Here is a 21,526-nt window from a genome sequence, read left to right on the forward strand (position 1 = left end):
GGGCGCGGAGGTGTCGCTGGGAGCCCGCTCGCTTTGTGAGCAGAACTGCGGGGAATTCCCATTTGTGCGGAGCAGACAACCAAGGAAGATCTCTGTTCCTGTAAATCTGCTCCCGGAAGCAGCTGATTCGAGGTCTGGCTGGAGGTAGAGCCCCACCAGGCCCCGGCCGGCACCCCCCTTAGTCTCTCGGACATTGTTTGCGCCAACGTCGCCTTAAAGGGGCAGCCACATTGATGGGACCTAACCCTTAAAGAGACAGGAGGATCGATTGGTCTGAAGTCCTTAAAGAGATAGGTAAGAGTCTTGGCTGGCTTGGCTGTGCTTTCAGTGTTGCAGTCCCTGCTGGGGACGCCCAGAGGTCTCGGGAGTTCAGACCTTGAGTGGGAGGGGTGGGGAAGTGGAGGAATGGGGGCAATTCCTCTCCAGGGCGTGAGGTACCAGCCAGGGGCGGGGCTCCTGGACCTCCGGGGAGCGGGAAACATGGGGGGCGGAGCCTCCAGACTCGCGTGGGGCCGTGCGGGCTGAGGGATGGGGCCTGTGGGTCCCCCGAGGCAGGTGGCTGTCCCGGAGGATTTAATCTCTTGTGGAGCACATCCCCGAAGGCGTTCGGGACGGGAGAGGGAGCAGACCAGAGCTCCTTCCCAGACCAGGGGCGCTTGTAAACACCAGCACGTGGGCCCAGCTGTGGGGGACGCGTCCACGCCCCCTGACAGCGACGGCACCCCGTGGGGCGGCGAGACAGCGGCTAGACAGGGTGACCCAGCTGCATTCCTGGCCGGTGTGTCAGCGCCGCCGCCCGCCCCCTCTGCCGCGATTTCGGATCCTATTCCCGCATTGGGCTGCCCCTCTTTTCAGGGAGCGAGCGGCTTCCCAGAGTGGAGGGAGGGTCAGCGGACGCGTTCCCTCCGCCGGGGGTCCCCAAACAGTTCCCGCGCGGGGGCGAGACACCGGGGCGTGGTCCCCGCGGGCTCCGGGACTACAATTCCCAGAGGACCCCGGGCGGGGGAGCGCCCAACTCGGCTGTGGACGCCGCCAGGGACCGCAGTCCCAGCCTGGGCGCCGTGGCCGGGACATCTTACAAGGTCCAATCCGCCCTTTTTACCGACGGGGAGACTGAGGCTCAGAAACTCGAGGGGTACTATTTAGGGAGGCCTCCGCTCGCTCTAGGGATGGGGCGTGAGTCTCCCCCGGTCTGCGACCATCTCCCCCCCTTGGTAGTGTCCGAATCATCCCAGGAGGGGAAACTGAGCCCGGAGGGGTGGGGCCGGGACGTGGGAGTCCGTCTTCCGCAGCCACAGGGAGGGAGAAGTCTGGACTCTATTTCCGTGGCCAGGTCTCTCTGGGCTTCTGGGCCTCGCCCTTCCTGTCTGTGAAATGGACTTCGGATGTCTCTGAGTGGGAACGGCTCCGGCTGCGCCCTGCTCCTCCGGGACTACAAGTCCCAAGGTGCTCGAGGCGACCCCGGCTCCCCCTCCCCTCAGGGACCCGCCTCCCTCCAGCCGGAGTCACGTTGTCCAACCTGTTCCCGGAGTCTGCCCCGCCCCGTCCTCCGCGCCCCGCCGCCGGAGCCGAAGCCGGAGGAAGACCCCTGGTGCCAGGATCGGCCCCTGATCCGTGAGTTCCGCCTCGCCCGGGTCCAGCGGCTCTGGAGGAGCCGACACCGCGTCCCTGGGAGGACTGGGAGGGGAACCGGACGCCGGGTCCCAGCGCGGGATTGGGGGTGCGCAGACGCAGGGTCCGTGAAAGGAGAGAACTTGGATACTTGGTTTACTGGGCAGAAGGGAAGGGGGCCGGGATGCCTGAGTTCTTGGAAGGGAGGACTCGGACGCCTTGGTTCCGGGGGAGACGTTGGAGCTGGGACTCCTGAGTCCCTCGAACTGGGGGCTCTCGGAACCCTGAGTCCTTGAGTAGAATTGGGGGGAGGGGGTCCCTGAATCTGGGGCAGAAATGGGAGGCTCGGAAGGCTGGGTCTCTGGAATGGGAGGCCATCCTACCACTCTCGGTGCTGCCTTCTCCACCGAGCCCGTAGGTCTCCGAGAAGAATTAGGGTGGGGAGGGGGAAGTGGAGCCCGGGTTCCTGAAATGGAGCGAGACAAATACCCGGGGTCCCTCTGGAGGCTGTGTGGCGCTCCCCAAACTTCCCGGCTCTGGGGTGGGGGCTGGGGCAGCTCTCCAAACTCCCCGGTGCCGCTGCGCGATCCCCAACATGTCATTAACCGAGGCGTCAGACCTGCCTAACCAGAGAAGGGACCTCCGCCCAAGGGCGCCCCCTGGCGCGGGTGTGGTGCCTCCGATTGCCCCATGGAGGTGGGAAACCACGGGGTTTGCAGAGGGCGGGCGTTCTAGGTAGAACGCAGGGCCGAATTCCAGGAGGTGGGGTTGGATTCGGGGAGGCCTGCAGAGCTGGGCACCACGCAGTCATTACACAGAGAGGATGGGGGTCAACCAAGCTCGGAGGCCAGAGTGGGAGGGGAAACCCAGATTTGGCATCCCCCCCTCCCTCTGCAGCTCTCTGGGGTGCAGAATTCCATCCGCTCCCACTAGATTTTCTGACTAACCTTTCCCCTCCTAGGGCTACTGGCCCTGACCCTGAGGTGAGAAATGTCACCTCCACCCCCTCTGTCTGACCTGAAGTAGCGTGGGAGATAAGGGAGGGATGGAGGCTAATTCTGGAGGTGTGTGTCAGTCCTTGAAGCGGGGGAGGGCAGGGCCCTGCACCTCCCTCAGTCTGTCTCCCCCTTCTCTCCACCCCCAAGTGTCATGGGAAAGGATTAAACCAGGGGGTGGGGCGGCAAGGGGCTCTGATGCGAGAGGGAAGAACTTCCTAATAGTTTGGGCTTGAAGGGCATTTGGTAACAGCCTGTGATGACATTAAAAATAATAACCGTGGCTGCCAAGAGAGCTCACGGCATGCCAGGCTCGGGGTTGGCAGGTAGACCAGACGGTGCCCATTGTCTCCGGCAACCGTTCAAAGGTGTCACTTCCAATGAGGTTTGCTGACCCCACCCCAGGGAATGAATGACTTCTCCCTGCTCCAGTGGGGAGACAGGCTGGAGAGCAGGCACAGCCTACGGCGCCCTGGGCTTCTGCCACGTTCTATCTGGAACCTTCCAGGGCTCCTCGGGCCCCCGTGCTTCAATTATTGTGGATGATCCCTGGCCAGAACTCAGGAATGTACATGGAGAGGTCAGGGCTCAGGAAGTGAAGACTCCAGAGATCCAAATGCGGGGCTTTTAGAATCTCAGAAAGAGTTGAAAGGGCTCTTTTTGGGGGGAAATTACTTTGGGTATTGAGCCCTCACTCTATGCCAGACCCTGCGATATCTTAACGATAAGCAAAGGAAGAGCGTAATGAAGAATCCTCTATGTGTGAACTTTATGTGGCGCCCTGCACTGTTCTAAACCCTGTTTTAAACACATAAATTCTGTCACTCAAACCTCACACCCCTGTAATGTGAAGGTTTTAATCGCCCCATTATACACACGAGAAAACTGAGACACAGAGAAGCTCAATAACTAGTCCAAGGAAGAGGCTTAGAGAGGGGAAGGTCCTAGCCCATACCCCAGCTGTCCCCAGAGGGGGGTACCCAGTCCCAGAGAAGGTGGGGCTACTTCCAGCGTCAGTCTGTCCGCACAGAACTGTAGGATTACAACCTGGGTATTCCCAGGCCAGCCTAGGGCTCGGACACGGTTCCTACTGAGCATGATTCTTCTGGAACCACCCCACCCCACCCCCACCCCCACCTCCTGCCCGGATTCTTAACCCAGAGAACCTGGTTGGAGTGCAGAGGAGGAAAAGAGAGCTAGGGGTAGGGGGCAGGGGAGAAGCGGGAGCTTGGGTTGGAGAGTACCTGGGGGTGAAGGGCTAGGGCCTGGGAGCAGAGGCGCCGCCCTCACGCCCCGCCCGGCCCCGCTTCTCTGCCCCGGGAGGTTCTGCACCTGCCCAGACCCGCGCGCGGCGCATTCCCCGGGTCTGAGCTCAGGTGCTGTCCGCCTGCTGGGCTGGGGTCGGGCGTGGCCCGGAGCGCCCCCTGGCGGTCCCGACGCTCCCTCCGCCCGCGCCAGCCCCGGGTTGGCCCCCCACGCCCAGCGTCGGCATTTCCTCTGAGCCAGAGGATGTCAGCGTGGGATCTGAGCGTCTTAGAAATTTGGAAATCATGAAATATCCCCCAAACAACCGCTCGCTGCCAAAATGCAGGCACAGGAGGCTGCATGGAATTGTTCAGTTTTTATATTTTAACAGACACAGGGTGTTTCCTGTGTATCTAAGAGTCTAACAGGCTAATTTTGACTCCTGTGGTCTCTGCTGCCCGAGGCCTCAATTCTCAGAGCCTTAATTCCTCTTGCGCCTTCTGGCCAGTTGGATCATCACCACTGTTGATGTTTCCATATCAATAATATGGAAAATAATATTTAAAATAAACACCCCTGCTGAGGCAGACTGCTGTTTCTCCTCATCTTCCAGATCAGGAAACCGAGGTACTCTTGTCAGGGTGGGGCAGTGGAGCCACCAGATTAGGACCCTGGAAGTCTGGCTCCTTCCTTGTGCTCTTACCCACTGCACTAGACCATACAGTCACGTAGGCGTTTAGGCCCGTGGGGTCCTGGGATAGCCAAATTGGAGAATTCTAGAATGTTCCAAAGATAGCATCTTGGATTTAAACCTTTGGAACAATAGACGCTCAAGCTGCGGGTTTGGGACTATGTGGGACAATCTCAAGGTCCCTACAGTTTCAGAATCTAAGCCTCTGAGAGACCAAGAGGCCCCTCAGCACAGCTGATTTACCTCCTCCCTTCATTATTGGGGAAACTGAGGCCCAAAGAGTGGAGGGGACTCGTTGCCCAAGGTTATAGACTCCCAACACACCCAAACGAGCCACCAACTCCAGCAGGTTCTGTCCTGAGGCTTGTCAGACGGAGGCCGAGCTAGCATGCCCCAGCCCGCCTGCTGCCCACGCTGAGCTAAGCTGTTGGTGAAGCCTGAGGAAGTGGCAGAGCTGGTGGGCGTGGCGGCTGCTGTGGGATTGAGATAGTGCTGGCCTGACCGGTTCCTGGTGGCCTGGCTCCCATCCACTGGGCTAATGACCACAGCAGCCCAGCCACCCCACCCCCCCGCCACTTCCCTGGTCTTCCTGTTGACACTGGGTCCCTATGAGCTAGGTCTCCTCTGGGTGGGGACTCTGAGGAGATGAAGCTGAGTGGTCCCTGCCCTCTGGGACCCAAAATAACGAGGTAGGTCCAGGTGTGAAACCTAGTGCTTTGGACTTCTTGCAGGGGGACCTTGAACAAATGTTGCTGAGCCCCTCTTTCTTGCCTGCTGTGCTGATTTGACCATCAAATGAGGTATTGGGTGCAAAGCAGTTGGCAAAATTCTAGGAGGCAGCAGCTCATCAATAAACGATTGTTTCATTTTGTTATGCCACGCAACTAGCACAAGTCCTGGCACACAGTGGGCAGCCCGATTATCATTATTGTTTGACTTTAAACTGAGAGAGGGAGAGAGAGAGAAACACTGATTTGCTGTTCCACTTACTCATGCATTCACTGGTTGGTTCTTGGATGTGCCCTGACTGGGGAGGGAACCCTCAGCCTTGGCCTATGGGGACGATGCCCTCACCAACTGAGCTACCTGGTCGGGGCCAGCGTACCCCAAGGTTGAGGGTTTGCTCCCCAGACAGGGCACATACAAGAATCAACCAGTGGATGGGTGGAGCAACAGGTAGATGTTTCTCTCCCTCTCTCAAAATCAATACCTTAAAATTTTTAAAAATAGCCCTAGCTGGTTTGGCTCATTGGATAGAGCATCGGACTGGGGACTGAAGGATCCCGGGTTCGATTCCGGTCAAGGGCACATGCCTGGGTTGTGGGCTCGATCCCCAGTAGGGGGCATGTAGGAGGCAGCCAATCAATGATTCTCTCTCATCATTGATGTCTCTCTCTCTCTCTCTCTCTCTCTCTTTCTCTCTCTCCCCCTCTCTGAAATCAATAAAAATATATTTAAAAATTTTTTTTTAAATATCTTCAGCATCTAGCATACTGTCTCCTGGTCCCTATTAGGCATTCAGTAATTAATAGTTATTCTTTTTGTTGTTGCTCTTTATTACTATTATTATTAATGATTTTTAGAGAGAGAGAGAGAAACATCGGTTTGTTGTTTCACGCATTCATGCGTTCAGCAGTTGGCTCTCGTGTGTGCCCTGACCAGGGATGGAACTCACAACCTGGGCGGATCAGGACGATGCTCTAACGAACTCAGATACGCAGCCAGGGCTTGATAGCTGTTTTGTTGCACCCTCTGTTCGCTATAATGCCTGGCACATAGTAGGTGATCGACGGATCAATTATTGAAGGAATTATTCAGATCTTATTAGGGCTGAAATAGAGAGATGGACAAAGAGTCAGTCACATAAAGAGTTCATTGTCCTGCGCCTTCCACGGGGTTTGGAAGGAGTTGGCATTTCCTAGCTGGGGGAGTGGGGGGGGAGGGTAGGCATAGTGGAGGGACGATCCTCACGGCCCCAGCTTCCCTGCGGGAGTGGGGGGGGGGGGGGTCGGACGGGCGGTGTCTGAGAACCTCCCTGCTCCCCCCAACGCAGGCGCCCCGCTCCGGCCGGCACCATGGACAGCGAGGCATTCCAGAGCTCGGGGGACCTTCTGGACCTGAACTTCCAGTGTGAGCTGGGGAAGGGGGTGGGTCCTGGGGGCGGAGCCGGGCCCCCCACGAGGAGGTCCGGGTCCTCACCGCCACTCCCGCCCGCCCAGCCCTGGCCATGAAGCACATGGACCTGAAGCAGATGGAGCTGGACACGGCGGCGGCCAAGGTGGACGAACTGACCAAGCAGCTGGAGTCGCTGTGGTCAGACTCACCGACGCCACCTGGCTCTCAGGCTGGAGCCCCCGCTAGGGTGAGCCGCTCGCCTGGTCCCCACCCTAGGGCCCCCCGCCTCCCCAAGCCAGCTTCCTTCCGCGGGGAGTGCAGGCAAGGCTGCTTGGTAGGGGTGTAGGGGTGTGGGCTCTTAAAGGGCACTTTAGAGGGGACCAGTGGAAGCGGACACCTCCCAGGACCCTCGGAAGGAAAGGGGCCTTTTTCTAAGTCGCTCAAAAGCGCTGTACGGACCAGCCTTAGCCCTGATTTCAAGCTCTCTTCCCACGCGCTCCCACGGGGCTGTGCCTGAATCTCCAGCCCCCGTCCAACTGCCTTGGGTTGATTTTCGATGCTCTCTTTTGACCTCCTCCCAGCCCTCTAGTCATGTCTCCTTTGACCCCTCGATGTCCCGGTCTCTCCCCAGCGGTCCCGGTACAGCTCTAGCCCGGTCCAAGAGCCCTTCGGCAGCCGTGGGTCCTCCCGGAAGGCGCCCGGCGACGGCGCAGACACCCCGTTTGGACGTTCGGAGAGCGCCCCGGCTCTGCTCCCCTACAGCTCGCTGTCCCCTAAGGGCCGGCCGTCGTCACCGCGCACCTCGATCTACCTGCAGCCGGACGCCTACAGCAGCCTGGACCGCGCGCCCTCGCCCAGGCCCCGTGCCTACGAGGGCGCTGGCGGCTCCCTGGGCCGTGCGCCTTCGCCGCGGCCCGGCTCGGGCCCGCTCCGCCAGCAGGGTACCCCGACGCCCTTCGACTTACTGGCCCGCGCCAGCTCCCCCCGTGGCAGCCCCCTGGCCGAGGGGCCCCAGGTTTTCTTCCCGGAGCGCGGGCCCTCGCCGCGCCCCTCGGCCGCCTACGACGCACCGGCCGCCTTCGGTGTCCCCCTGCTGGGCGCGGGCAGCAGCGCCTTCGCCCCGCCTCCGCGTGCTCTAGGTGAACGCGACGGACGTGGAGGGTGTGAGGGGTGCGGGACCTGGGACCAGTCTCCTCTCGCATCCTCATTCGCCACCTCTCCCCAGACGACCTCATGCTGCGCCGGCGGCCTCCCAAAGCCTGGAACGAGTCGGACCTGGACGTGGCGTACGAGAAGAAGTCCTCACACGCAGTCAGCTACGAACGTCAGTGATGGGAACGGGGGTGGGGGGTGGGGTTGGGGGGGCAGCCGGAGAGGCGGCCCCCAGATCCTAATGACTCCCCCCTCGCAGGCCTGGACGCCTTCGGGAGGCCCTCCTCCCCGGGCCTGCAGCTGTTACCCTGGAGAGAGAGCAGCCTGGACGGGCTGGGGGCCACCGGCAAGGTGAGGGGCTGGAGCAGCTTGGGGAGGGGGCTGTCGGGCAAGGGCCGGGGGCGGGGTCAGGGCTAGTCTCCCCCTCCAGGCCGCGCCCCCATTTTCTGTGCCCGTCCCCCAAGCGCTTCCTTCTTTATCCTGGATTTCCAATCCTTCCCTGTCCTCTTCCCCTCACTTTCTCCAAATTCCCTCACCTCCTTCTCTCCCTTCTCATCGTTTGCTGCCCCCTCCCCAACCCTTCCCTTATCTTCCTCCCGCCTGAGCCCCTCTCCCTTCCCTCCTCCCCCCTTTCTCCCCAGGACAACCTCACCAGCGCCACCTTGCCCCGCAATTACAAGGTCTCCCCTCTGGCCAATGACAGGCGTTCTGACGTGGGCAGCTACCGCCGATCGCTGGGCTCCCCGGGGCCATCGGGCACTTTGCCGCGAAGCTGGCAGCCTGTCAGCCGCATCCCCATGCCTCCTTCCAACCCCCAGCCTCGGGGCGCCCCCCGCCAGCGCCCCATCCCCCTCAGCATGATCTTTAAGCTGCAGAACGCCTTCTGGGAACACGGGGCCAGCAGAGCCATGTTCCCTGGCTCCCCCATCTTCTCCCGAGCTCCTCCGCCCAAGCTGCCTCCCCAGCCCCAAGCACCTCCCCAGCCCCAGCTACCGCCCCAGCCCCAACCACAGTCCCAGGTGCCCCCACAGCCCCAGTCACAGCCACCATCCCAGCCTCAGCTCCAGCTTCAGCCCCCTGCCCCAGTGCCCCAGTTTCCCCAACAGACGTGGAGTGAAGGTGAGTCAGCAACGGGGATTCCAGAGGGCTTGGCGAAGGGAGGGCCAATGGCTGGGGACCCGACCAGCAGAGGGAGCCATCGGGGCCCAACACTTGTTTTCAGAGCCTGTCCCTGCAGAGCAAGGCCAGATAAGCGTGGGGAATGGGGGGGTTGGGGGGGGGTTGGGGAGGGGGGCTAGGGACAGACAGCAGGATGGTTAAGCAGGGACTCTGGAGTCAGACAGCCTGGCTCCATGCCGAGGGACCTGGGCAAGTCACTTCGCCTCTCTGAACCCCGATTTCCTTGAGCGTAGAAGGTGATGACAGAACCTATCTTATATAAAGTCCTTAAACTAGGGCCTGATGTGTAGTAATCTTATAGCTATCATATTCGTTATAATAACTATTACTGTTTTCTGGTGTGAGACCAGTACAGGGCCTGGAGTTGAGCAGATTGGGTTCTGAGCCTCTCTCCACCGCGGATGCTGTGAGATGCAGGATAAATCAGTTGACCTATCTGAGCTTCTATTTTCTCAGCTGTGAAGGGGGATTAATAATATCCGTTGCACAAGTTCTGTTGGGAATTCAGTGTATAATAATAATGTGTCTAAAGTGATCATTATTGTTTCTGCCTGCTTTTAAAGCTCTGATAGAGAGGAATAAGGCAGTCAGAAGAGACCAGCAAGGCCAGGATTCTAGTCCCAGCAGGAGTTTTCCCCTGACATGCTAGGAGAAGAAATACTTAGATGCTTAGAACTTCACGTCTATCGTGATGGTAGGAGTACAGAGTCAGAACTGAGGTCGCAACCCAATTTTTTGTCACTGGGCAACTGATTTGCTGTCTCTGAGACTGAGTTTCCTTTCTGTGACAAGGAGGTGATAGACATGTCTACCTCACAGGATGGTGAGGTGAGAGTTCAGCAAAACAGGCGTGTACAGCACCAGCTACATGCTAAGTGCTTGATAAAGGGGAAATGGCATGACAGCCCAGGGAACAGGTAGCCCAGAGATCAAGGAACTGCCCTGAGGCCACACAGCAAATCAGGTGCTGCTTGCAGGTTTTGGAGGTTGTGGGGAGGGAGTCTTGGGGGTCTCCTGAGAACCCCCTGATTTGCCTCCGTTCCTTCTAGGCGCCCCCAAAGCCCCTGCTGAGCTGGAGCCTGAACCAGAGCTGGAGGGGCTGCTGGCACCAGTGCTGGAGGCTGGTGATGCAGATGAAGGCCCTGTCACTCGGCCTCTCAGCCCCACGCGGCTGCAGCCAGCGCTGCCACCCGAGGCACAGTCGGTGCCCGAGCTGGAGGAGGTGGCACGGGTGCTGGCGGAGATTCCTCGTCCCCTCAAACGAAGGGGTTCCATGGAACAGAGCCCTGCTGTAGCCCTGCCCCCCACCCACAAGAAGCAGTACCAGCAGATCATCAGCCGCCTCTTCCATCGTCATGGTGGGCCCGGGGGGCCTGAGCCCGAGCTGTCCTCCATCTCTGAGGGACCTGAGGCCAGGGCAGGACCCCCGGCTCCTGCCCCACCAGCTCCCATACCACCCCCGGCCCCGCCCCAGAGCAGCCCACCAGAGCAGCTGCAGAGCATGGTAAGTAATATAGGAGGGAAGTGAGGTATATTAGCACCTGGGAGGTGCCCCTTCCCGTTTAGAACAGAACTTGGGAATTGCGCCCATCACGTCTGCTGCATCCCATTGGCTAGGAACCCAGCTACAAGGGAGGCTGGGAAATGTAGTTTTTAATCTACTGTGCCCATGTTCAAAAGAAAGGAAGAACACACACGGAGCGAAAACCGAACGTCTTGGCCACCCAGACTTTCCCTGTTCCTCTCCAATACGCCCCGCCCACACCTGGGCATCCTTTCAGGAATCCTGGAGTTTTGTTTGTGGTGTTTTTTTTTAAATTGATTTTAGAGAGAAACATTAATTTGTTGTTCCACCTATTTATGCAATCCTTGGTTGATTCTTTTTTTTTTAAGAAGCCTGTCAAGTTTGTTTGTTTGTTTTTAAGATATTTTTATTGATTTCAGAGAGGAAGGGAAAGGGAGAGAGAAATAGAAACATTAATGATGAGAGAGAATCATTGATTGGCTGCTTCCTGCACGCCCCCCACTGAGGATCGAGCCCGCAACCCAGGCATGTGCCCTTGACTGGAATCAAACCCGGGACCTTTCACAGGCTGATGCTCTATCCACTGAGCCAAACCCACTAGGGCCTTGGTTGATTCTGATATGTTCCCTGACCATCGATTGAACCTGAAACCATGGCATATCGGGATGGCACTCTACCTGTCCAGGGCTAGGAATTGTGGAGTCTTCTAACCTGGAAATGACCGTGTCTTGGCAGACAGAGGTTTTATTCTGTCTGAAGCAAGGCACTTTATTAACTCCCTGGTTGCCACACAGGCTCTGTGTCTGCCTTCTCTCCTCTTATACCTCAACAAGCCCATGGCTAGAAATGGCCCAGCCAGCCCTGACTCAAAATGACTTCTTAGTTCAAGCCCGTGGAGTCCTCTTAACTCTACTGGGGCCTTCTTCCATTCAGATTTCCAAGAGCAAGTCTCTGGTTTCTGAGGCTGTGGCTGTTGTGGTTAAGTGTCAAATACCAGCTCCACAGCACTAACCGCTGTGCAACCTTAGGCAAGACACTTAGCCTCTCTGGGCTTCAGTCTTCTCTTCTGTAAAATGGGGATGAGAATAATCGTAGAGTTGCTATGAGGATAAAATATATTAACATATTGCTTAGAATAGTGCCTGGCACTTGCCTGTTAACTGCTATTACTGCTCTTATTTGGCCAGGGGATGACCTCCTGCTGATCTTGTCTAGTCTTTGCATCTTGGCTGGGATTGGGGGTGTGGTCATGTAAAACAGTCCTGATCGCTCAGTGTGGAGAGATGGAGGGGAACAATTTCCCAACAAGTGGGGGCACCTCAAAATGCCTTCTCCCAGGCCCTCCTGAGTGTGGAGCCAAGAACTGTTGAGGCTTAGGATCTTGACATCATGAACGTAAGATGGCCCAGTTGCCTCATTGTAGAATCACAAAATCCTGGCCACAGAGAAACTTGAAGACTCACAGAATTCAATAATTCAATCCTGGAATCACAATCACAATTACAGACTCTTAGAGCATTGAAGGTTTGAAGAATGGGATTTTAGAATTAAAAAGTAACACAGACCCTGTTCATTACTGATTTTTTCCCTTTTTATTAAATGTATTGGGGTGACACAGGTTAACAAAATTATACAGGTTTCAGGTGCATAGTTGCTGATTCTTTTTTTTTTTTTTAATTGATTTTAGAGGGAGAAAGGAAGGGAGGAAAGGAGAGAGAGAGAAAACATTAATGTGAGAGAGAAACATTGGTAGGCTGCCTCCCGTTAGCGCCCCCAGGGGGGATCAAACCCACAGCCTGGATATGTGCCCTGACCAGGAATCAAACCTGAGGTGTATTGGATGGCTGCTCCAACCACTGAGCCATGTGGGCCAGGGCTAATTTCTGATTCTTAAAGTCCCTAAACCTGAAAATTAAAAGACTTGTCATTTGAATCATAAAGTCACAGATTAGTGCACTAATATGTTGTTATACAGATTTATATTTTAAATGAATATTTCCACTAGAAAGGAATACCCAAACACCACTGAAACTTAAGGGAAATAGATAAGACTAAAGAGGCCAAAATCAGTCAGCCGCGTGGCTCAGTAGTTGAGCATCAACTGATGAACCAGGAGGTCACGGGTGGATTCTGGTCAGGGCACGTGCGTAGGTTTCTGGCTCGATCCTCAATGGGGGGCGTGCAGGAGGCAGCTGATGGATGATTCTCATCATTGATGTTTCTATCTCTCTCCCTCTCCCTTCCTCTCTGAAATCAATAAAAATATATTTTTTTAAAAAGAGGCCAAAGTCACAGCACTCAGAGAGAACCCTGACTTACGTTTTGAGCATTTCCTTCCCAATCTTTGGAAGTCACTGAAGCCCCCCACCCTGTCGCCCAGGAGATGCGCTCGGTGCTGCGGAAGGCGGGCTCCCCGCGCAAGGCCCGCCGCGCGCGTCTCAACCCACTGGTGCTGCTGCTGGACGCGGCGCTGACCGGGGAGCTGGACGTGGTGCAGCAGGCGGTGAAGGAGGTGAGCGGGGCGGGGCCGCGGGGCGGGCGGGGCGGGGCGCGAGCGCGCACTGAGCCTCGGGTCTCTGGGCCGCCCAGATGAACGACCCGAGTCAGCCCAACGAGGAGGGCATCACCGCCCTGCACAACGCCATCTGCGGCGCCAACTACCCCATCGTGGACTTCCTCATCGCGGCCGGCGCCAACGTCAACTCCCCCGACAGCCACGGCTGGTGAGCTCGGGCACGCGGGGGGGGGGGGGGGGGGCGGGGACGGCTGCGGACCCCGCCCCCCGCGGGCGGCTGCTCACGCCTCTCCCGCCCGCCTCCACGCCTAGGACGCCGCTGCACTGCGCGGCCTCGTGCAACGACACGGCCATCTGCACGGCGCTGGTGCAGCACGGCGCGGCCATCTTCGCCACCACGCTCAGCGACGGCGCCACCGCCATCGAGAAGTGCGACCCCTACCGGGAGGGTTACGGTGACTGCGCCACTTACCTGGCAGGTGCGAGGCGGGGCTGGGGCCTGCGGGCGGGCTGATGGGCGGTGCCACCTCTGAGGCCGGGGAACGGGGGAGGGGAGGCCGCAGATGCCACTCCCACTTGGGGTCTGTTCCCAACCATGTAGCTCAGGTAGCTTAAGAGGGGGATGCAGGATGGACCCCCCTCCCCCGCAGGTGCAAGCAGGGGGTGGGAGAGCAGAGGGTGCTACCTTGGAGGGGGGCTGTGCCTTGCAAGTTGGACTCCAATGGGGAGAAAAGTGGTCGTAGAAATTGGGCAGTTCATTTGCTTTCTCACCTGGGAGGGGCCGGGAGGGAGCAGGACTTCCCAACCCTACCATCTGCCTGGCGTAGCTGGGGCTGGGCAGGTGGACTGTGCTCCCTGCGGGAGACACAGTACACGCAGCTGGCAGGTGGTGGGCCATGGCTTCTGCAGAGGGGCTCGGGGACTCTTCCACGCAGTGGTTCTCAACCTTCCTAATGCCACGACCCTTTAATACAGTTCCTCATGTTGTGGTGACCCCCAATTTCCTTGTTACAAATTGAACATAAAGCATAGTGATTAATCACAAAAACAATATGTACTTATATATGTGTTTTCCGATGGTCTTAGGCGACCCCTGTGAAAGGGTTGTTCGACCCCCAAAGGGGTCGCGACCCACAGGTTGAGAACCCCTGACTTAGGGCCATATGAGGCTGTACCACATACCTCCAGGAGGGGGGCCACAGCGCCTAACCAGGTCAGGGGAGGAACTGGGCAGGCTGTACCTCGGGGTGGGCATCGGCTCTGCACTGCGCACCTGGAGGGCACAAGGCAGGGTGAGGAACTGCACAGATGGGGCAAGGCAGGCTGGGGATCGGGCTGGGACAGGGGGGTTAGGAGAGGAGCCTGAGGGGCGAGGCAAGCCTGCTGCGCCTGCTCTGGCAGAAAGTGGGTGAGAGCCCTGGGCTGTGACAGCGGTCTTACAGGTGGTCAGGGGCAGACTGGGATTCGGCCACTTGTGGGGAAGTAGGCTGTTCACCAGAGAGAGGAAGGGCTGTGGCCTCTGGGGAGGGGGGTGGGCCATTCCACCTTTGCCACAGGCAGTGTCCTGCCCCACCGCCCGGAACATGGGGAGTTCTGTGAGGGTGGAGATTGGACCGCACACCGGGCAGGGCGGGGAGGGGAAATTGGACGCTGTGGGCTGAAGCACTAAAGAGGCGATGGATGGTGGTGGACGACAGGACGGAAGGTGTGGGTGGGCTGTGCCATCCAGGGAAGTTATTACATCCTTTTTGGAAACTTCATCACTTAGGGAGGCGGAGCAGAGTGGGCTGCACCCTCTGGAGAGGGGAGATGGGGCCACTGAGGGGAAGGCCGAGTAGGGCTGAACCCCTTAAGTGGGGGGGGTGCAGACGACTGTAGCTCTTAAAGTACAAGAGGGAACGGGGACTTAATGTACAAGAGGGCATGGAAACCTCTGGCCCTGTCTTGGGGGTTGGCCCAGCTTGAGGCACCCCAACGTTCTCCAGCTTTCGAGACCGCCAGTCCTGGCAGCTGACTCAGCTCAGGTGGCTCACCCCCAGCCGGGGCAGCACCGAACCCCAGGCCTGGCTGGCCCTGTCCCCAGCGAGCCTGGCCTCGGGTCCCTGAGCGTTCCCGGCCCTCACTTTCGCTTTTCAGACGTGGAGCAGAGCATGGGGCTGATGCACAACGGGATGGTGTACGCCCTCTGGGACTACAGCGCCGAGTTCGGGGACGAGCTGTCCTTCCGCGAGGGCGAGTCGGTCACCGTGCTGCGCAGGGACGGGCCGGAGGAGACAGACTGGTGGTGGGCCACGCTGCACGGCCAGGAGGGCTATGTGCCCCGTAACTACTTTGGGGTGAGCCCGGAGGAGACATTGTGGGGCCTACAGATGGCTGTTTGGGGAAAGGGGTGACCCCCCAGGAAAACGAAGGGCGAGAGGGATAGTCCATTACATGGGAGTGGCGAGTGCAGAAAAGTCTGCCTGGGCCTGGGAAGGTGAGGAAAGTCCCTTATAGTAACGGGAGGTAAGGAGCCGCCTCCCACGGGTGGGACTGCGTGGGCTGTGCACCAATACTGCCTCATGGTCATTTGATTGGTTCGTGCTCTGATAGTTTTATTATCGTCCCTTATTATACTAATGGGAGGAAAAGTATATTTTAGCCAAGGGCAGAGATGAACAATTACACTGTAATGCTGGGGGCCAAGTTGAAGAGTTCTATTACAGATGAGGAAACCTCTGTTACACTGAGTTGGGCAGGATGAGAAAGAACCCATTAATAAAAGGATGATAGAATTGAGGGAGAGAGTCTACAAGGTTCGTGAAGGAGAGCAGGGAATCCCATTATGTCTAGGAGAGGAGAGTCTTTTGACTTGGGGATGGGTGGGGGTGGGTCCCAGCCAGACCGCCGCGGGGTGGGGGGAGGCGGGGTGGGGGCTCAGAACCTCCCAGCTCATCCAGCAGGCTGCCCGCCGGAAGGCTCCGTGTGGTGCCTGAAGGTGACAGGGCCTCGGCATTCCAGAGCGGGCTGGGAGATGCCGAGCTAGTCCTCAGGAAGAAATGGGATGAGGGAGACCGTCTGGTGTTTGGGGTGGGTAGGAGACTCCAGTCAATTTGGGGGAGGGAAGGGGGGGTGGGAGCCCCTGGTGTCTGAAACTCTTGTCCTCCCTCAGCTCTTCCCCAGGGTGAAGGCTCAGAGGAGTAAGGTCTAGCGGAGAGAAGGACATCGTCAGGGGAGACAGGAGGAAGCAGCTTTGACTCCGGATCCATGACCGCTGCCCCTCCCTGCACCCCAAGCCCAGCAGGGGCGAATCCTCGCCACCAGCTCTCTGCTTTCCTGGAAGCCCGCCCAGGGGAGAAGGAGAAGCTCAGCCTTCCGTTTAGAAACCTGCCTTAACTGTGGGAGGTCATTGTGGGGCAAGAGAGGACCCCCCCTCCCCCGCCATTTGCCAAATCAGATTCTGTCCAAAGTGCCCTCCACTCCTACTGTCAGCCCCTCCCCAAGCCCCTCAAAGCAAGCCCACCCATCATCCCAGTGGGATGGGCCACCTCCAGTGGCTTTGCCTGGGAGTCACCTCTGCCCCCGTTTCTCCCAGCAGCCTTGGGGGGGACCAGGTGAGGCACACTGGTCTCTCTACCGGGATCTCTGCACACACTCCCACCCCACACCCCCCCCGCCCCACACTCTCCAGCCGACCAAGTGCCTTCACACAGTGCTGGTTTTATAACAAAATGGGGACGTTCTTCTTTATAAATAAAGGTAGTTTGCACAGAAGTTGGCTTCCTTCTCTTTGGATCCCATTCCGACTTAATAAATGATTGTCACTGTTCCTGTTTTGGGCAAAGCAGTCTTAAAGTCACCTCCTTCGAAGGGATGTCCCTCACGTAGATCCGATTCTCCCTCTGTCAAATACCTCTGCTCTTAATGTTTGGGAGTGCCTTGATCTTTTTTCATGTTTTTGATTCTTCTTGAACATCTTGAAGCATGTTAAGCATAGTGTAGTAGTACGTCTGGTAATTCAGTCATCTGGTGTTTGGGGCCATCATTTCTGTCGCTTGTTGTGTCTGCTGGTTCTACCTCCTGCTGGGTTGTTTTCTTCCTGTGTGTTGACATGAATTGTGAGATTCTTTCCCCAACAAAACAAGGCTTCATCTACCAGAAATCCATGTGGCCTTGTTGAGAGTACGACCTTGAAGAGTGATTTTTCCTTTGCTTCTGCCTCAATTTATTTTTTATTTATGTTTTGTTTTTTTTAAATATATTTTATTGATTTTTTACAGAGAGGAAGGGAGGGGGATAGAGAGTCAGAAACATCAATGAGAGAGAAGCATCGATCAGCTGCCTCCTGCACACCCCCTACTGGGGATGTGCCTGCAACCAAGGTACATGCCCTTGACCGGAATCGAACCTGGGACCCTTGAGTCCGCAGGCTGACGCTCTATCCACTGAGCCAAACCGGTTAGGGTGAAAAACAGCATGTTTGTATAAGAATCTTAGGAATTAATTTCAGAAGATACGGACTCTGACCTTTAGTCATCTCAGTTCTGGGAAATTTGCTGACCTTCAACCATAGGACAAGGATGACATAAAACCAGGATGGGGAGAATCGAAGATGGCGGCATAGGTAAACACCGGAGACTGCCCGCCGTGGACAACCACTTCAAAAATACAACTAAAAGTCGGAGCAGACATCAACCAGAACCACGGGAAGGCTGGCTGAGGAGAGTCTCTTCAACTAGAAGCAAAAACAACAGCATTCCGAAGCACAGAGGAGGCGCAGTGTGGAAAATTTAAAGGTACGGCGGTGCGGTGGTGAGGGTGCGCGCGCAAAGCGGGCTGGTGGCTGAGGGCGCGGTTGTCGTTTTCAATCAGGAGCGAATCTCAGACTCTGGGCTACAGATCCGGGCGAGTCTCTAGGAACCCAGACTCAAACGGGAGAAGCGGGACTGTCTGGCTACGGCCCCTCCGAGGTTTGCAGCGATTGCTGGGACAGAGAGGCAGAGCCCCTGGGGACAGACTGAGAGCGGCCATAGCTGCTCCCTCCCCCCCCCCGCCCTGTTGAGCCCGCCCCGCCCAAACCCTGCGCACAACCATTTGCCGACTGCCTCAGGCAAGGGCTGGACTAGCACCTCCCCTGAGGACTGAAGTTTTCCCACAGCTGATTTCCACTGCCAGTCGGCCGGGTGGTCAAATCCCTCTAGTGTTAACTACAACAATTAAGGCTTCGCTAGAACAAGACTGCGCACAGAGACCACAAGGGGGTGCACCAAGAAAGCATAAAAGATGCGGAGACAAAAAAACATGACAGAAATGGAGGATATGGAGCTAAGAATCGCAATTTTGAGGGCTTGCCATAAATTCGTGCAGAGCCTCACGAAAACTAATGAGACCCTCGATGCTACGATAAAGAAATTAGAAAGTAAGCATACACGGACTGAAATAAAGAATATTATACCCAATAGCAGACCAGAGGAGTGCAAGAATCAAACCAAAGATTCGACAAAAAACACCCAATTGGAAAAGCATAATGAAAAAAGAATCCGAAAGTGTGAAGATAGTGTAAGGAGCCTCTGGGACAGCTTTAAGCGGACTAATATCAGAGTCATTGGAGTCCCAGAAGATGAGAGACAGCAAGATATTGAAAACCTATTTCAAGAAATAATGGCAGAAAACTTCCCCCACCTGGAGAAAGAAATGGACTTACAGGTCCAAGAAGCGCAGAGAACCCCAAACAAAAGGAATCCAAAGAGGACCACACCAAGACACATCATCATTAAAATGCCAAGAGCAAAAGACAAAGAGAAAATCTTAAAAGCAGCAAGAGAAAGAGGCTCAATTACCTACAAGGGAGTACCCATACGACTGTCAGCTGATTTCTCAACAGAAACTTTGCAGGCCAGAAGGGAATGGCAAGAAATATTCAAAGTGCTGAATACCAAGAACCTACAACCAAGATTACTTTATCCAGCAAAGCTATCATTCAGAATTGAAGGTCAGATAAAGAGCTTCACAGATAAGGAAAAACTAAAGGAGTTCATCACCGCCAAACCAGTATTATATGAAATGCTGAAAGGTATCCTTTAAGAAGGGGAAGAAGAAGAAAAAGGTAAAGATACAAATTATGAACAACAAATATGCATCTATCAACAAATGAATCTAAGAATCAAGTGAATAAATAACCTGATGTACAGAATGAACTGGTGACTATAATGAATCAGGGACATAGAAAGGGAATGGACTGACTATTCTTGGGGGGGAAAGGGGAATGGGAGATTCGGGAAGAGACTGGACAAAAATCATGCACCCATGGATGAACTCAGTGGGTGGGGAGTGAGGGTGGAGGGTGGGGTGGGAGCTGGAAGGAGGGGAGTTATGGGGGGAAAAAGAGGAACAAATGTAATAATCTGAACAATAAAGATTAAAAGAAAAAAAAAAAAAGAAAAAAAAATTAAAAAAAAAAACCAGGATGACAGAGACCAGGATAACACGTACCAGACCATCACTTGACTGGTTTTGAGATTCCTTACAGGAATGGGTGGTGCTGGCCTGTACGTAGGGAATTTTCAATGGCCTCCCCTTGGTTTCTTTGTTCTTCTTTGCCTCTCTCTCCTTATAAAAACCTCTGACTGCACTGAGATGGGGAGATGGGCTTTATGATAACAGTCCCCCATCACCTCAGGTACCTGGCATTTGAATAAACCTCTTTCCTTTTTCACCAGCATTTGTCTCACGAGTCTGGTTTTTGTGGCGGCAGGCAGCCAAACTTGGGTGCTGGTTACAGTGGGAAGGGAAGTGGCTGGGATGTAGACAGATGAGATTGGCCCTGTGTTAAATGCTGATGAAGCTTAGTGTATGTGGAGCATTCTTATATTATTCTCTCAACTTTGGTGTCTGCTTGAAATTGTCCCTAATAAACAGAAATGAGTGCATTGGTTTTATTTTCGTTTACATTAATTGAATTTTTAAAAATCACAAAGAATGTGGAATGAGGTGATTATTTTAACAGTAGAAGCCAGCTTAAAGAAGAGAATAAAAATCGTTAAATTCTGCCCTGACCGGTTTGGCTCAGTGGATAGAGCGTCGGCCTGCGGACTCAAGGGTCCCAGGTTCAATTCTGGTCAAGGGCATGTACCTTGGTTTCGGGCACATACCCAGTAGGGAGTGTGCAGGAGGCAGCTGATCAATGTTTCTCTCTCATCGATGTTTCTAATTATCCCTCTCCCTTCCTCTCTGTAAAAAATCAATAAAATATATATTTTTAAAAATCGTTAAATTCTGGCCCTGGCCCGTTTGGCTCACTGGATAGAGTGTCGGCCTGGGGACTGAAGAGTCCCAGGTTCAATTCTGGTCAAGGGCATGTACTTTGGTTGCAGGCACATCCCTTGTGGGGGGGGGGGGGGGGTGCTGGAGGCAGCTGATCGATGCTTCTCTCTCATTGATGTTTCTAACTATCCCTCTCCCTCTCTGTAAAAAATCAATAAAATATTTAAAAAAACAATCGCTAAATTCTGGATAGTGGTTCTCTCTACATGCATTGAGAGTGAAAGAGATCAGAAAAACTTGCTCAGAGGGAGTTATTTGTATTTGTGATGTTTAATTTTTTAAGCACTGAGATGTGAAGTGAACTAGTGTACTGTTTATATTAAAAATTTCTGGAATTTTTCAAAATTCTACGAAAGCAGAGACTAATGAAAAAATATCTCCCATGTATCCATCATCTTACATTAAAAAAATAATCAAGCTAGCCCTAGCCGGTTTGGCTCAGTGGATAGAGCGTCGGCCTGCGGACTGACGGGTCCTGGGTTCGATTCTGGTCAAGGGCATATGCCCAGGTTGCAGACTCGATCCCCAGTAGGGGGCGTGCAGGAGGCAGCCAATCAATGATTCTCTCTCATCATTGATGTTTCTATCTCTCCCTCTCCCTTCCTCTCTGAAATTAATAAAAATATTTTTAAAAAATTATCAACCTTAGAGCGTCGGCCTGCGGACTGAAAGGTCCCAGGTTCGATTCCAGTCAAGGGCATGTACCTGGGTTGCGGGCACATCCCCAGTGGGGGGGGCGTACAGGAGGCAGCTGATCGATGTTTCTCTCTCATCGTTGTTTCTAGCTCTCTATCTCTCTCCCTTCCTCTCTGTAAAAAATCAATAAAATATATTTTTTTTAAAAAGAATGTTTAAAAATAAAATAGTCAACCTATAAATGATTTGGTTTCTATTCCAATTGCATGGACTTGCGGTGGATTCCTGAGAGCTCATCATTTTCTCTGTACCAGTTAACGACTGGGATACCTTCTGAGAAAGGCAACATTAGGCAATTGCATTGTTGTGCAAACATCACAACCGAAACCTAGATGGTCTAGTCTACTACATACATGCCTAGGCTATTTGATCTAGCCTACTGCAGCGAGGCTGCAAGCCTCTACAGCTTGTTACTGTACAAAACATGAGATTAAATCAAGCACAAAAGAAAATGATGCTATCAAGAGACAAGGTAGCCCGGCTGGTGTGGTTCAGCGGTT

The 21,526-nt window shown here is 55.1% G+C and overlaps 1 protein-coding gene across 3 annotated transcripts; it reads left to right on the forward strand.

Moving 5' to 3' along the window:
* The first annotated feature begins 38 nt into the window (after nt 1–38).
* On the forward strand, nt 39–16,781 carry PPP1R13L (protein phosphatase 1 regulatory subunit 13 like). 3 transcript variants are annotated; one of them, XM_070402283.1, is made up of 15 exons: nt 39–294; nt 1,482–1,614; nt 5,274–5,342; nt 6,596–6,672; nt 6,762–6,904; nt 7,289–7,796; nt 7,883–7,981; nt 8,069–8,160; nt 8,451–8,928; nt 10,038–10,492; nt 12,894–13,025; nt 13,103–13,236; nt 13,341–13,507; nt 15,165–15,364; nt 16,180–16,781. In XM_070402283.1, exons 3-15 carry the CDS (start codon nt 5,338–5,340, stop codon nt 16,216–16,218), a joined length of 2,529 nt encoding a protein of 842 aa, XP_070258384.1. In that variant the 5' UTR covers nt 39–294; nt 1,482–1,614; nt 5,274–5,337; the 3' UTR covers nt 16,219–16,781. The 3 variants fall into 3 exon arrangements, with proteins under 3 accessions (XP_070258384.1, XP_070258386.1, XP_070258385.1); XM_070402285.1 differs by lacking the exons at nt 1,482–1,614; nt 5,274–5,342; XM_070402284.1 differs by lacking the exons at nt 39–294; nt 5,274–5,342 and having other exon boundaries at nt 901–1,614.
* Nucleotides 16,782–21,526: the final 4,745 nt, after the last annotated feature.

Source organism: Myotis yumanensis, unplaced genomic scaffold, assembly GCF_028538775.1.
Source record: "Myotis yumanensis isolate MYYU_CA2020_CCGP unplaced genomic scaffold, mMyoYum1.0.hap1 SCAF_23, whole genome shotgun sequence".
NCBI classification, from domain to species: Eukaryota; Metazoa; Chordata; class Mammalia; order Chiroptera; family Vespertilionidae; genus Myotis; species Myotis yumanensis.